Raw genomic sequence first — 16,471 nt, forward strand, 5'->3', positions numbered from 1 at the left:
TCTACAGGCATATTGTTCATGAATAATGATAGCTTCCTTTGGCCTTTTACAGTCTTTTTGCCTTTTATTTCTCTTTCTTACATAAGCTAGAACCTCCAGTATCCTGTAGAAAGGAAGTGCTGATAGGGATCATTCTTGGCATGTTTCCAGTCTGAGTGGCAAGCTTTCAGTCTTCTACCACAAAGTATAATGTTTGCTATAGAATTTTTGTAGACACTTCTTAAGTGTGTTTCCTTTTATTCTTGTCTTTTTAAGAATTGTTACTGTGATTTTATGTTGAATTTTATAAATTGCTGTTACTGTATGTATTTTATTGACACACACACAGAGTGCATTTCTAATGTTAAACCATAATTTACATATTACCGCAATGAATCAACTAGTCTTACAGTAATATCCTTCTTATATATTGCTTGAATAGGTTTATAGTATGTTTTTAGGATTTTTACACCTGTGGTAATGAGTAAAATTATAATAGTGCTTTTAATATCCTTGTTATGTCTTGATATCAAGGGAATGCTGGCCTCTGAAAATGAGTTGGGCAAGCGTTCTTTTTAAAAAAAAAAAAAACTTGTGTGGAAAAATTTGTCTTCTTGTTTGCTGGTAAAATCATCTGGGCCCATAATTTTCTTTATGGAAAAGTTTTAAATTGTAGATTGAATTTATAAGATTTTTCACATTTTAAAATTTATTGTTTGACAGAATTAATTACTTGGATTTTTATAGAAGTTCTCCAGTTCATATAAACTTTCAGATTTCCTGACATAAAATTGTTCATAGTAGCTTCTTAACTTTTTTATCTACAAGATTTATAATAGTGTCCCTCTTTTCATTCCTGCCTTTGGTTATCTGTGAATTCTTAATTTTTCTTCATCAGTCTTGCCAGGGTTTTAAACTTCTTATTAGTCTTTTTAAAAAGTTACATATTGGCTTTGATCCTCTTTTTTTCTAATGTTCACTTACTCTTATCTTTGTTTCCTTTTTTCTCCTTTGGTCTACTTTGTTACTCTTTACCTAGTTTCCTGAAATTGGTGCTTATCTCTTTAATTTTTAGCCTTTCTTCTTTTCTAATGTATGCATGTAAGGCTGTAACTTTAGGGTAGGCAGTATTAAAGTGTTTCTCATATATTTTGATACTGTTGTTCAAAATAATTTCTAATTTCCATTGTGATTTTTTTCTTTGTCCATGGATATATTTTTTTTAGATTTTATTTATTTATTTGTCAGAGAGAGAGAGCGTGTGCGCGAGAGTGCGCGCACATGCACAAGCAGGCAGAGTGGCAGGCAGAGGCAGAGAGAGAAGCAGGCTCCCTGCTGAGTAAGGAGCCAGATGTGGGACTCAATCCCAGGACCCTGGGATCATGACCTGAGCCCAAGGCAGTGGCTTAACCGACTGAGCCACCCAGGCATCCTTGGATATTTTAAAGTCTATTTCTTAATTTCTGAATTTATAGGGATTTTTAGTTTTCTCTTTGTGATGACACTACCAGAAAACTTATTATAAATTACTTTAAAGGTCAGGTAAATTTTTTAACCCCTTGGAAATTTATTTTCTTACTGTATATGTTTTAAAATAAAGAATATTCTGGGCACCTGGGTGCCTCAGTGGGTTATAGCCTCTGCCATCGGCTTAGGTCATGGTCCCAGGGTCCTGGGATCAAGATCCCACATTGGGCTCTCTGCTCAGCAGGGAGCCTGCTTCCCCCTGCCCACCACGCCTACTTGTGATCTCTGTCTGTCAAATAAATAAATAAAATCTCTTAAAAAGAGAGAGAGAGAATATTCTGAAGTTGTTAGATACTGGGTTCTTATATGTCTATTATGTCACTTAATGTATATCAAGTTGTTTTATTGATTTGTGTATACACATTTGTTTTTTCTGTGGTAGTTAAAGCATTGTCTGTTTCTTTGATTATTTCTGTCAATATGTTACTTTAAACTTTCAGAAGCCATTTCTGAGGTACTTCCAAATTTGGAAACCTACCTTCTTCATAATTTGAGCTTTTGTCATTGTGAAATATCCCTCTTCATCACAAATTAACACTTCTTACCTTAAAATTTACTTTGCCTGGAACTTATTTAGCTACACCAGTTTTCTTTTGATTAAACATGCTGGGTCTTTTATTCCTATCTTTTTACTTTCAGCTTTCTAAATTCTAATGTTTTATATGTGCCCCTAATAAGTTTCATATAGTTGGGTTTTCTTTATTAAGACACTCTGACAGTCTTCAGATTTTAACAAGTGCATTTAATCTATTTACATTTAATGTAATCCCTAATATATTGGGATTTAAATCTGCTATTTTATTTTGTGTGTTTTATTATTCCTACCTGATAACATGTTCCTTTTCTTTATTGCCTTTTTGGGGTTTCTTTTTGTTTTTGTTCTGTTTTGTTTTGCCTTTTTCTTTTGATTACTTTTTATTCCATTTTTTTCTTTTGTTAGTTGCTAGTTTTATACTTTTTTACTCTTTTTTAAATAGTTAACCTAAAGATTATAACATAAATCTATGACTATCAAAGTCTGTTAATTTGTACTTTTATCTTCGATGATATAAGGAATTACATATGCTTCAGCTGTTATATTATATATTATATATGATGTGGTTGCTCTTGTTATTTTTAATTATTTGTATACTTTAAATCCACATTATTCTTATGTTTTATGTAGTCAGTATTCATTCAAAATTACTCATATATTTTCTTTTCCTTGTTCTTTATTTATCACCCCAATTTCTCTTTTTATTATTTTTATTTTCTCTTTTTATTTCTCTTTTTTATATCCCTTTAGTGCAATTGTATTGGTGATTGTATTTGTAATTGTATCTTAGTCTGTGTAAAAGTATCATTATTTCAACTTCATTCTTGAAGGTGGTTTTGCTTGGTGTAAAATCATAGATTGGCAGTTTCTTTCCTTACATCACTATAAAAATAGCATCTATTATATTTTGCTTTCCATTATTTCTGTGGAAAAGTAACCTTTATACCAAATAGTTTATTTTTGTTGCATGTGTAGATGTAGTTTTTTCATAACTCAGTTAACATTTTTTTGAATATAGTTAACATATACAATATTACATTAGTTTCATGTGTACAGCATAGTAATTCAACACATATATTTTACGCAGTGCTATTGCAGGTAGTTACAGTACCACTGACTAGGTACCCTGTGCTGTACTTTCCAGCCTGTGACTTACACATGCCATAATTGGAAGCCTGGATCTCCTACTTCTCTTAACTCATCACTTTGCCCTCTTTCCTCTGGCAACCATTGGTTTGTTCTCTACATTTAAAAGATCTGATTCTTTTTGTTGATTCATTTGCTTTATTTTTTAGATTCCACATATAAGTGAAATCATGAATTTGTCTTTATCTGACTTTTTCACTTAGCAGGATACCCTCTGGTTCCATCCATGTTGTCACAAATGGCAAGATCTCATCCTTTTTTTATGACTGCATATATTCCATTACTTTTTTATCCATTTATCAATCAGTGGACACTTGGGCTGCCTACGTAATTTGTAAATTAATGCTGCAATTAACATAAGGTTGCATATATCTTTTCAAATTAGTGTTTTCATTTTCTTTGAATGCATATCCAGTGGAGGAATGACTGGATCATATGATTGTCCTACTTTTATGTTTTTGAGGAACCTCCATACTGTTTTCCAAAGTGGCTGGACCAGTCTGCATTCCCACCATTGATGTAAGAAGGTTCCTTTTTCTCCATAGTCTTGCCAATACTTGTTATTTCTTGTCTTTTTGATTCTAACCATTCTGACAGAAGCAAGAGGATATCTCCTTGTGGTTTCGATTTGCATTTTCCTGATGATAAGTGATCTTGAGTATTTTTTCACATGTCTATAGGCCATCTGTAGATCTTCTTTGGAAAAATGTCCATTCAGGTCCTCTGTCCACTTTTTAATTGGGTTGTTTGTGGTTTTTTTGGTTTTGAGTTGTATAAGTACCATATATACTTTGGATATTAATCCCTTATTGGATAGATGATTTGAATATATCTTCTCACAATCAGTAGGTTGCCTTTTTTGTATTGTTGCTGGTTTCCTTTACTATACAAAGGCTTTTTATTTTGATGTAGTCCTAGTATTTATTTATTTTTGCTTCTGTTTCCCTTACCTTAGGAGGCATATTTAGGAAAATGTTGCCATGGCCAATGTCAGAGAAATTATTATCTGTGTTCTCTTCTAGGAGTTTTTATGGTATCAGGTCTACATTTAGGTCTTTAATACATTTGGAGTTAATTTTTTGTGTCTGATGTGAGAAAGTGGTCCAGGTCATTCTTTTGCATGTAACTGTCTAGTTACCGCAGCACCATTTGCTGAAGAGACGGTCTTTTAACCCTGTCATATATTTTTGCTTCCTTTGTTGTAAATTAATTGACCATATAAGCATGGGTCTATTTCTGGACTCTGTTATGTTCCATTGATCTTTGTGTCTGTTTTTGTACAAGTACCATACTGTTTTTTTATTACTACAGCTTTGTAGTATCTTGAAATCTGGAATTGTGATACCTCCAGTTTTGTTCTTCTTTCTCAATATAGCTTTGGCTATTCAGGGTCTTTAATGATTCCCTAGAAATTTTAGTATTTGTTTTAGTTCTTTGAAAAATGCTGTTGCCATTTTGAGAGAGATTGCATTGAATCTGTAGATTGCTTTGGGTAATATGGACATTTAGCAATATTAATTCTTCCAATCCATGAGCATGAATGTATTTTCCAGTTGTTTGTGTCATCTTAGTTTCTTTCATCAGTATTATGTAGTTTTTGGAGTACAGGTCTTTCACCTCTTTGGTTAAGTTTATTCCCAGGTAGTTTATTCTTTTAGGTGCTATTGAAAATGGAATTGTGTTCTTAATTTCTCTTTCTGCTACTTCATTATTAGTATTTAGAATTTTAACTGAATATTTTTGAATATTAATTTTGTGTCCTTGTTGCAGGTATACTTTTTTTTCTGACTACTTTTAAGATTATCTCTTACCTTAGAGTGCCTGCGTGGCTTGGTTAGGCATCCTGACTCTTGATTTCAGCTCAGGTCATGATCTCAGGGTCAAGCCCTATCTCAGACTCCATGCTCATCACAGACCAAGAGTCACTTGTCTGTCTCCCTCCGCTCCTCCCCACAGCTCATGCTCTTACTTTCTCAGTCTGTCATAAATAAATCTTAAGATTATCTCTTGCCTTTTATTTTTAGCAGTTGTTTCTATGTGTGGACTTCTTTCTGTTTATCTTCCTTAGAGTTTGAATGCTTTCTTCAGTCAGTAGGTTGATATATTTAATTGGTTTTGAAATATGCTCTGTCATTATCTCTTTAGTATCCTACAGGATCTCTCTCCTCTTCTGGTATTCTTTCTACATATGGTTGATCTTTTTATTTTGTCCTTTCTAACTTTTTACCTTCTTTTCCTAGTTTTTTCAGGAAAAAACTTATTTTCTGCTTGATTCTTTGTTTTCTTCTGATTTAACTTCCAGTCTACCATTTCAACTCTTTCTCTCTCCTTCGGCATGATTATTTTAAGTCTGTCTGATAGCCACAGTATCTGGAGTCATTGAAAGTTTCTGGGTTTTGTTGTTTTCATTTACATTGTCTTGTTTCCTTTTGTGCTTAGTTACCTTTGATTATGTGTCATACATCGTATTTGAAAAACTATTTGTAGAAGTATTTTGAGGACTGAGAGGACATGATTTTCCTCCAAAGTGTGTTTTCATTTTTTTTTTTGTCAGGTTCTAGGGCACTTGCAATCTGGGGTTACTTTAATCCGGTTTTAGGACTTAAATTTTCAGAACCATTCAAATGACTTGAAGCTAGGCTACAGTGTCCACAAAGACTTTTATTTCAGCTTACCCTTGTTTAAGATGCAAACCTTGGGGATCTCAGCGTCAGGCATGGAAGTTTTACCAGGCAACAGTCCATACCCTTGTGTGCTCCAGTTTTTATCTCTACCCCAGGGATTGGCAAACTTATTCTTTAAAGGACCAGAGAGTAAATATAAGGCTTTGTGGACCATAAGGTCTTTGATGCAACAATCAGTGCTGCAGCTGTTTTTCAGAAGAGCCTAGACAATGTGTGAATTAATGAGCATGAATGTATTTCTGTAAAGATTTATTTTCAAAATCAGTCACAAGGCCAGATTTGGCCCAGAGCCATGGTTTGCTAACCCCTGCTGTAGTCTGTCAGAAACTCTGCTCAGATTCTCAGCCACATCTTCTTAAATTTAGATTAGCCCTGAATGCTGAACTAGCCTCTCTTTTGTTTGCTTTATTAACTAGCTCTCTGGTGCCTTCAAGAATATTTTGGTTTGGTTTTGTTTTTTTTAAGATTTTATTTATTTATTTATTTATTTATTTATTTATTTGACAGAGAAAGAGAGAGAGATCACAAGTAGGCAGAGCAGCAGGCAGAAAGAGAGGGGGAAGCAGGCTCCCTGCCGAGCAGAGAGCCTGATGTGGGCTCAATCCGAGGACCCTGAGATCATGACCTGAGCCAAAGGCAGAGGCTTAACCCACTAAGCCACCCAGGCACCCCTATTATGGGTTTTTAATGTTTGGTCCAGGTGCTCTCAGAAGGAGGTTTAATCTGAAATACCTAGTCTGCTATTATCAGAAGCTAAAGTCATATACAAGGTAACTAAATTAAAAGCAATGAGATTTTCCCTTCCGCCCTAATCTCAAAAAGGAAATTTCTTGAGGTGCTCTCAGAGAATCTCTCTCACACGCATCCTGTAATATATAAATGACTTTTTTTTTTTTTTAATGAAACTGACTTTTCAGGACATGTTTCTGTAGTCTTCCTAGAGAGATTGTACATTCCAAGGTTAAAGTTACGGAGCAGCATTGTCTGTCAGACCTTTTTGGATGGAAATGTTCTGTATCTTGCAGTATTACAGTATGGTAGCCACTAGCCTCCTGTGACAATTGAGCGCTTGAAATGTGACTAGTATGAGTACAGAACTAAAATTTTACATTTATTTAATTTTAACTAAATTTAAATAGCCAGGTATGGATACTTGTTTGGAGTGGACAAAGCTTATATTAAGTGAAGAATCTCTCCTCTCAGTGCATAATGTGTTCCCACAGTGCCACCTACCAAAGTATCCATTTTCTAGTGCTACTGAAAGAAATACTTAAACTAAATGTGTTTGATGGACAGTATCTTCTAAATATCTGAGCCTTGCAGAATGTTTCCTACCATTTACCTGGTTTGATGGAAGTACACAAACTTGCTGTTCTGAACAGGCTGCATATACCTAATGCAGTCACTCAATTTACTGCTAACGCATATTTTTCTTTGCAGGGAAAGGGGCGACTTCGTCGAGGAAACTATCCAAGTCCATCCTCTCCTGTTGTGGTCCGGTTGCCCTCCATGTCTGATGTCCCAGAAGAGACCTTGACTAGTGAAGCCACTGTGGAGACTGACATCACAGAACAACAGCAAGCAGCCATGCAGCAAGAGGAGAGAGTACTGACTGAGCAGATTGAAAACCTACAGAAGGAGAAGTAAGTTTCCAGGAGGAAAGGGAGCCACCAGTCGTTACCTGTTTTCATTTTCTGCATTCTGTGCTCTCTTGGTTTTTCCTTTTTTATTAAACATCCCCTATGTACCAAGCACTGTATCCAGTAATACAGGAGATGCAAAGATGGAAAAGACATGTTGCCTGGACTCAGGTAAGAGCATGAAGAGTTGTAACCTCAATGAGGGAAGCTCCATGAGCAGGTGTACCTGAAGCTTCTTGAGTAACAGTGCTGGTGACTGCGATAAGGTGTGTCAGTCTTAGCCAGGTCTCCGAACAGGTCTGAGATCAGCCTCATTGAACAGGTTGGTCTTTCAAAGGAGGAGTAAGGATTCCTAGGCTAAGACAAAAGTCCCTTTCAAGAATGAGGGTCATTCAGAACTCCCTAAAGTGGGACATCTTGGTGGCTCAGTCACTTAAGTGTCTGACTTCAGCTTGAGTTCTGTATAGGGCTCCTTGCTGGGTGGGGAGCCTGCTTCTCCCTATGCCAGTTGCTCTCCCTCCTTGTGTTTGCTTTCTCTGTCTGACAAATAAATAAATAAAATCTTAAAAACAAAACAAAAAACGAGAACTAAAGAAGGTTATTATCTGAAGATCAATATAACTATGGGGCCACCAACAGGATGGTCAGGGTAAGGCAGCAATTCTAGTGGGTGCTGGGATAATAGGTGGGAAAATTGGTGGCAATTTAGGAGAGAAGCAGATAGGCAGCTCTCTGCCCTCTACCATCACTAGAGCAAGGTTAAGTAACAATAACACTACATCTTGGGGATAGTACAGACATGCTATGGTTCTTTTTGAGGCTACTGTGTATTGGTTCTTATGGACAAAAAAGGCTCTAAAGTTTTAAGGGGATTTTTGTTTCTGAGTTTCAGGATCTAAGAGATTGATGCATTAGGGGACATCTGAGTCTGTTAAAATACGTTTTGCCTGTCAGGAGTGATTCTAGAATTTTGGTAAGCTAAGAAAGCAGCTGGGACTCAGCTGTACAGAGCTCGATAAGGCAGAGGTTGTGCACCTTGACCAGGGGCTAGCTATCTAATTTGAAAAGAGGACCTCACTCAGCTTTGATGAAAATGTCACTGGAGAATATAGTTTGAGCTACGTAGAGTGGAAGCAGAGCTAAGAAGGCTCTGAAAGAGAGGAGATTTGATGAGAAAGGGAGTAAGAATTGGAAGGATAAAGAAATTGTGGCCAGTTGCGGACTCAGAGCTAGTATATTTCCAGGTAGTGACAAACTCTAAGATCTGCACATTGGAGAGATTGCCCACATAATGTGAGGGAAAGATTGTTAGAAGTAGCAGACACAAGGACACTTTAGTGTGAGAGTACTGAGGTGAGCTTTTACGAAGATGTTTATTGACAGATCAGGTGACATCAAGTAGTAGCGGGAAAGCAAGATTAGCAACCAAGTCCAAGACTTGAAGGAACAAGGGGCACAATTGAGAGGTAGGTTGGGTGCCTGATGAAGAGGAGTAGAGAATGCTGTGAGTGGAGGTGGCATAAGAGGCAAAAGACAGAAAAGATCAATGACGTTTTACTTCGTCGTTAGTGCCAGTTCATGGAAAATAGTTAAAGAGCTAGAAGGAATCCTAGAGATTATCTCATGTCATCTCTTTGTTTTGTGGTTGAGGGGGCTGAGGTCCAGGGACAGGAAAGTACTTTTGCCAATGCATTAATATGAGTGTAGAGTGAGTTTAGAACCCTGATCTCCTGGTTATCAGCCCAGAGTTCATTTTACCAAAATATCTTACAGCTGCAGCATCTTTTCCCTGCTCACTCTTTGCTCTGTTATAGGTCCCAGACTGTTTGTAGCCTCCATCATTACTGTGGCTTACGGTCTTTATCTCCACTTTGGATGGGAACAGTAGGAAATGTGACTGTTTTGCTACTTAAATTTCTTTCATTGTGAGTCTTTTTTTCCTGTTGTCTTCCTTCCTCCTCTTATCAAACAGTGGTGTATTTCTTGATTATATCTTACAGGGAGGAGCTAACATTTGAGATGCTTGTACTGGAACCCCGTGCTTCTGATGATGAAACCCTTGAGTCTGAGGCTTCCATTGGGACTGCTGATAGCTCAGAAAATTTGAATATTGAGTCTGAAGGTGCCATATCTGAGAAGTCAGGTAAATGAACGTATTAGACCAAAGAGTCCAGATTTGTTTTGCAAGGGAGGAATAAGGATTCCCAGGCTAAGACTAAATTCTTTTCAAGAATGCCTGACCTTATGAGAGAAGGTGACAAAGTCCTAAGGAGTTCAAATATACTGATCTTTGTGAAGCTTCCATTATATATTGTTCATCAGACCCAACATTTAATGTTTGCAGTTTTTTTGTCAACTTAATGTTTTCTTCTCTGTTTACCACAGAGAAAACCCAATAATTACAACACATGTTGTCTTACTGATCCATGATCCATGTTCTAAGGGTGGTTGATAGGAGTTGGGCCCTGCTGAGAGATGGGCTTATACCAAAGGAGGTATTTAACTATGTGGCGTGTCTCAGGGAGACATAGAATTACTACATATCCTGGCAGTATTTTATTTTTTAATTTTATTATGTTGTATTAGTCACTATCATTAGCTTTTGTTTTTTTGATTATTTTTTTGTTTTTGTTTTTTAATTTGCCAGAGAGAGAGAGAGCACACACAAGCAGGCAGAGAGGCAGGCAGAGGCAGGCAGAGACAGCGAGAGAAGCAGGCTCCCTGCCAAGCAAGGAGCCCGATGTGGGACTCGATCCCAGGACCCCGAGATCATGACCTGAGCCTCCAGACTTCTTGGGGTTGATTCTTAAATGATATGTTTAGAAACAGGTAACTTCGCAGATTATGGCTGTGGACAGAGTAGGTCAGCCTGGATGCTTCAGACCTCAGCCCACCCATCACACAGGAATGGTGAAACCTATTATTATGGGATGATTTGCTTTAGAGGAAATTGTCACTTAGAGCTTTGATCTCTTCTTTTGAATTAGAGAGAAGCTTGGTCCTTAGCTCCCTGAAGGCAGCTGGCAAATCTGAACCTTCAAGCAAGTTACGAAAGCAGCTAAAAAGGCAGCAAGACTCTCTGGATTCAGTAGACTCTTCATTCTCTACTTTATGTTCATCTAACACTGCATCTTCTCATGGGACCAGAAAACGATTTCAGATTTATTCTAAATCTCCTTTCTACCGAGCTGCATCAGCTGGCGAGGCCCTCGGAGTGGAAGGGCCATTCGGTCAGACCAAATCCCTGGAAGACAGGCCTCAGTTCATCAGCAGAGGAACCTTCAACCCTGAAAAGGGCAAACAGAAATTAAAGAATGTGAAAAACTCACCTCAGAAAACCAAAGAGACTCCAGAGGGAACAGTTGTGACTGGCCGCAGGAAAACTGTGGACCCAGACTCCAGCTCCACCCAACAGCTAGCTCTCTTTGGAAATAATGAGTTTATGGTCTGAACTGGCAGCTGTGTGTCCCTTCATGGCTACAGAGTAGTAAACCCATCTCATCTTCGGGGCCTGTTCCCATCCCCTTGTCCACAATAGTCCAACCTAATTGTGGTCCTGCCTCTTGCCCAAGCATACAACCAAGAACTTGTGTGCTGATTTCCTGGGCCTCCTGCAGAAACAGAAAGGCCTCTGTGAAGCCTGCTGGGAATGGTGCCAGCTGTGCCTTGGCTGCTGTATTTGACTGGGGAGTTCACTAAACAGAGCCACCGGGGGCCTGGGGATTTGGTCAGTTGTGGAGATCTTCCTAGTTGCCTCTTCCTCCATCCTTTTTTCCTTCCCAGAGGTGGGTGTTGAACTGGGGGGAACATGGTGGGCCTGAGGGAACCACTGATTTTTGACATTTGAAGAAAACATATAAATCTTTCTTAACTGCGAAAGCAAAAGCCTTTGGGTTTATTTTGGGATAGTTAGGAGTTGGGGTAGAATATAATTTTTTTCCAAGGATTTATAAACAAAAAGCTTAAGCCCTCTATTTTAAGATTTTTGAGAAATAATCCATGTTATATTCTGGGGAAAGTAAAAACCTAATTGTTTCCATGAAGCCATCAGAGCATGTCTCAGACATCTGGTTACATGATGAAGAAGAGAGTACATGTTTTGTTTTTTGATGATGTTCAGTGTCATAATAATGCTGGTTTCACTCCTGGTTATTTCCTGCCAAATATATTGCATGGGCTGAAGTTTCAGTTTTCCTACTGTACTCAGACTTCCTGGTCCTAGGATTAGGTTCCTCTAATTTTTTTTAAGTGTCTCAGAGACGTGTTGATCCCTAAACATGAGGGTCTCATCCTAATCCACCCAGGCTTTCCTCTTTGTATAGATTAATAAGCTGAAGATCACATACGAACCTGTTCATCTGCTGGTGGATTTCCACCACAAACTCAGACAAGTAATGTGACCGGTCGTCTAATCACTTCTCCTAAAACATTCATACACAACACTGCATGAATAAGTGTTAACAGAAAGCTGCCAAAAAAAAAAAAGAAAAGAAAAGTTTTTAATATAACCATCTAACTAACTTCTTTTCCTCAGACCATCAGTATTAAATAGATGAAAAAATAAATCAAGGACTACTTGAAGCTATTTTTGTTAATATTCTGGTTACTGAAGTTTACTGTAAATATATATGTATAGTATGCATATTTCTTTTTAACCTTATGCTTCCCTCCTCCTGGTGGAATTTCTTCCCACAGATTAAGGGCAATTGGATAGGGGTGGGAGCCACTATCCCAGGGTTGAGGGAAAAATCAGACCATCTTTTTCACCACTGGGTGTCTCCCTACACCTGAGCTATAATAGCATTTTAAGCTTCTTAGCATTTGTGGGATTAGAAATCTGTTTTTGCTATTTATAATATATGGAAGATGAAACATGATACTCTTTCTTGAGATAAGTATGTGAAAATGTTTATTTTTAAAGTTACTAAATGCATCTTGTCTAACTACCACGTGCACTGTTCTGAAAAAGAGCCTTTACCATCTGTAACCTGAATTTTGGTTATTCTTTCTTTTCATACTTCGATTTGAAGTTGTGGAAATGTTAAGATTTTGTTAGGGCAGATTCTCTCCTGTTACACAACACTGAACCTCATGTCACTGCCTCAGTGGTTATTGTCAAGCCCCAGAGGTCAGGCTTAGAACATCAATCTGAGTGGCAGCTAAAGGTAGCAGGAGACTTACCTCTCCCTGGTTTGGTTTCAGAAATGAGCTAGGGAAAGGAATCTTTTTAAATCTCCAGAATGATGATGGTTGTGAGTAAGTGTGAGATTTTATATCCCACAAACATCTGCCACCTTATTCATGCTGAGGAATAATAAATGTTAAAGCCTTTTAAATATCGAACTTTGGAGAATCTTCTTAGAGGAAAGCCCAACCCCTCAGCATGGTCAGGTCCCAGTGGGACTTCTGGGGCCCAGGGCCCCAAGCCAGGCTATGCAGGCATTTCAGTATTTCTAGGGGAGTAGTGTCCTGCTGGGCATGGACTACTACTCTCTACTTGCTCCAGAACATTGATTAAATACCATATGAGAAAGATGACCCTTGTTGGATAATTTCCTTTGACCCCAAGAAACGGCCTAGAGAACACATTTTGGCGTATGTTCTCCCTTCTAAATTCTTGCAGATTTTCTTTGTTTGTTTGCAAAATAAGTTTTTGGCAGTTGAAAAAAAAAAAATTACTCCTGTAGGCCACTTTATAAGAACTAGGCAATGGATGTTAAGAGACTTTATATTTCTCAGGGACCTGAAACCTGAATTTGGATAAAATTAAATAAAAAATACTTGTTTTTTGGTTGCTAGATTTGTGGATTTCTAGTCATTTAACAAAGTACCAGAATGGAGGGCTGGGGGGGCGGGGAGAGATCCGCACAATCCTAAGAATGAAGAGCAAGTGTGGGACCCTCCCTTTGAAGGAAAGAAAGCTTTGCTTCTCATAGGATAACAAGTACTGTTGGCCTAACAAAGAGATGAAGCCATAACTCCTAAAAACTGTCAGAACCAAGTGCTGTATCTTCTTCCATATGGTCTTAACTGGTCCTCTCTGTGGTTAAAGTTATGTCACCACAAAGTGATGCTGTATTATAATCATTTACAATGAAGATGTGTAACCTTCATATACATCGCAGCTGTGCTGCCCATTGCTTCTGCTTTGCTTTTCTTTGATCTCACATGCTACAGACAAAAATCCCTGTGTGGCAGCAATGGGGCAGCCCCACATTTGGAGCCCATACTCCAAAATACAGAGGAATTCTGTTCGTATCACACATTCCAGCCCCAAACAAAGCCTGGATTTGCACTTCTCCAAATTAAAGCTAGCTATCCCTTATCATGGAAGATGTAATAGAAGCAGAGAAGTATCATTTTAAGGTTACATTGTGTATCATAAGTGAAGTGAATTTGTTTAAACAAGGATCAGGGAGGTGACTACTTACGTTGTAATGCACTTCCTGCCATTTTAATTCCTTTGCTACTCTGGGCTTCTAGAAACACAGAGGGTAGATACAGAGTTCTCAGTACGGGCCCTGAAGAGACAGAGGGACCTGAAGTCAGGGATGGGATACCAGAGCCCCTACCTTCTCACGCTTTGGAAATCAGCTGCAGCTCTTACCCTGCTGCTGGGAGGTTAGTGGAGACCTCTGTGTTCTTGACAGAGGGTGGTTTTCATTGTCAAAGACAGAGAAGAGAAGAGGGGGCCCCAGAAACATGCTGAAAAGAGGAAGTCCAGCAAGGTTCTGCAGGCCCGCTTCAGTGACTCTGGGCCATGTTGGGGTTTTTTGTTTTTGTATTTTGTTTTAAACTATAACGAATGTGTACCTTTCACAAGCACTTTGGTGAACTAGAGAAGAGATTCTCAGGATGTGTTCAAAGCTAAGAGAGTTTTAATTTTAAAAAGAAAGCTAGGCAGTGGGCATGCATCGTTCTGTGTTGACAAATGCATTATGTCTATTCATAATTTTGTGACAGTTCCCAGCACTGTCCCCCCAATAACACAATACCGGCCTTGGTAGTAAGTCCTTGGCATTTGAGGGAGCCCTCAGTCTTTCTGTGCCCCTCATAATTTTTACCACTTTTTTTCTGGAACCACTCCCATATTTGATTTGGTGTTAAAAGGTAACAGCAAAATAATTGTGGAGATGGATCTATTAGGTCTTATCGGTTTCTTGGTTAAAAGTGTTTTCAAAAAAGCCACATGAAGGCACCTATCACCTTGCTATTCATTTATAATTAATACCTATTATCAACCCTCTTAGGCCATATAAAAGTTGGCACCTTTTGAACCAAGTAATTGCATTTACTAGAGGAAACGTGTGGATTACAAATTAGTATTGTATTATTTTAATAGATTCAAAGTAATTTATAAGTAAGTATGCTGAGTGTAAATTTTTAAAAGGCTATGTATTGTAAAAGGACATATCCTGTGAAATAGAATATCATTTTACTGTTTAACAAAATAATTCTATAAAAAGAATGACTTATCTCACCCACAGAACTGATTACATTCCTGATGCAATCAACAGGCACTTTGTAATTTCCTTTTGGGTTGGTTTTTTGGTTGTTTTTTTGTTTTTGTTTTTGTTTTTTGTTGTTGTTGGGGGGGGAGCAAAACATCATCTGTAGAAAGTGCAGTTTGTGTCACTCCGAATATGCACTATACAGCTACACAAAAGCAGCTTGATGAACAAATCACTCCATGGCTCATTAAAGAACAAAGCTTCCAGAAGCAGCAATATGTGTGGTTTGTTTTCTGACCATCCTGGCTCCTGCCCCAACTCACTCCAATCCCATTCCAAGGAATAGCAGTGATTTTTGTTAAGCTGATTTTTCTTTTAAGGAAAGGACTGAGCCCCCAAAGTTTACAAAGTGCAGAAGCAGTAATTATGGGAACTCAGCTGAATTAAGTGAAAGTGAGATTCAAGAACTCGTTTTATGTAGTAGATGCTAGCCCCCAGGTGTTAAGACTTTCTTTAATCAGCCTAGAGCTAGGCGGACAGTGAAGACAGTAAGTCTACGGTTAGGATCCTCATCAAAAAGACTGAAGTAGCAGCAACATCTGCTAGTAGAGGCCCAGGAATTAATTCATCCTTAGGTTGTCATTTTCTTTCTGCCACTATGCTGTGTGACTTTGGGAAAGTCATGAGCCATTTCTGGGTGTTCGCTTTCCCATCTGGAAATGAGCTCTCTTCCTCAGGTTTTGTATAACTCCCACTGACTCTTGGGTCTCAGCATAAAAGGCAGTTATTTCCTCTTCCCCCTTCAGCTGGATTAGATATGTTCTCAACAGTGCCCGGTATTCATGGCATCAAAAAACTGTTTGAGGGGCATCTGGGTGACTCAGTTTGTTGAGCATCTGCCTCGCTCAGGTCATGATCAGAGGGTCCTGGGATTGAGCCCCATGTCTGAGCTCCCTGCTCAGTGGGAAACCTGCTTCTCCCTCTCCCTCTGTTGCTCCCCTCCATAGGATTGTGCACTCACTCACACTCTCTCTGTCACATAAATGTTTGATAAAAGCTTCCCAAGGCAAGAAATGTGCTATCTTGCTGACTCTTAGATCTCCAGCACCTAATGAAAGGTGCCCTTGCTTAAATGTTGGATGAGAAGGTTGAATGAGATTGGAGGTTCCCAAATGCCAAACTAGGTCTCAGGTGAAATGGAAAGTTACTCAGTTTTTAAAATCCTGAGATCATCTTCCCATTTTTTTTGCATTGTTTACATTTTTGCATTAAATTAATGTCAAAGCAATAAGGGTAGTGAATTATTTCTTCAGGTTTCTTAAATTGGCCAAGTAAAACCTAGAAATGCAATTTTAAAAATGTACCCCTGTGGTAACCAAATCAACAAACCTTCCCAATGCTTCTTGGCATCTTTGGGTCTTTGTTTGTATTTCCTACCATCAAATAGTCCCTTAGGGTGGAAGAGGATGACTGTCTCACAAATCTGAAAATTGCAGTTGAAAAGAAAGG

General features: G+C 38.3%; 1 protein-coding gene across 10 annotated transcripts in view; it reads left to right on the top strand.

Moving 5' to 3' along the window:
- Window positions 1-15,234, top strand: part of MYO9A (myosin IXA) — a 297,273-nt gene extending 282,039 nt beyond the window's left edge. For all 10 annotated transcript variants that reach the window (XM_059180512.1, XM_059180509.1, XM_059180516.1 and 7 more), the window contains 3 exons: window positions 7,312-7,514; window positions 9,512-9,654; window positions 10,499-15,234. In XM_059180512.1, coding sequence (XP_059036495.1) covers window positions 7,312-7,514; window positions 9,512-9,654; window positions 10,499-10,962 — 810 coding nt within the window. In that variant the 3' untranslated portion in view covers window positions 10,963-15,234. The remainder of the gene's footprint in view (window positions 1-7,311; window positions 7,515-9,511; window positions 9,655-10,498) is intronic.
- The last annotated feature ends 1,237 nt before the right edge of the window (window positions 15,235-16,471 follow it).

The sequence above is a fragment of the Mustela lutreola genome, chromosome 7 (genome assembly GCF_030435805.1).
Source record: "Mustela lutreola isolate mMusLut2 chromosome 7, mMusLut2.pri, whole genome shotgun sequence".
NCBI classification, from domain to species: Eukaryota; Metazoa; Chordata; class Mammalia; order Carnivora; family Mustelidae; genus Mustela; species Mustela lutreola.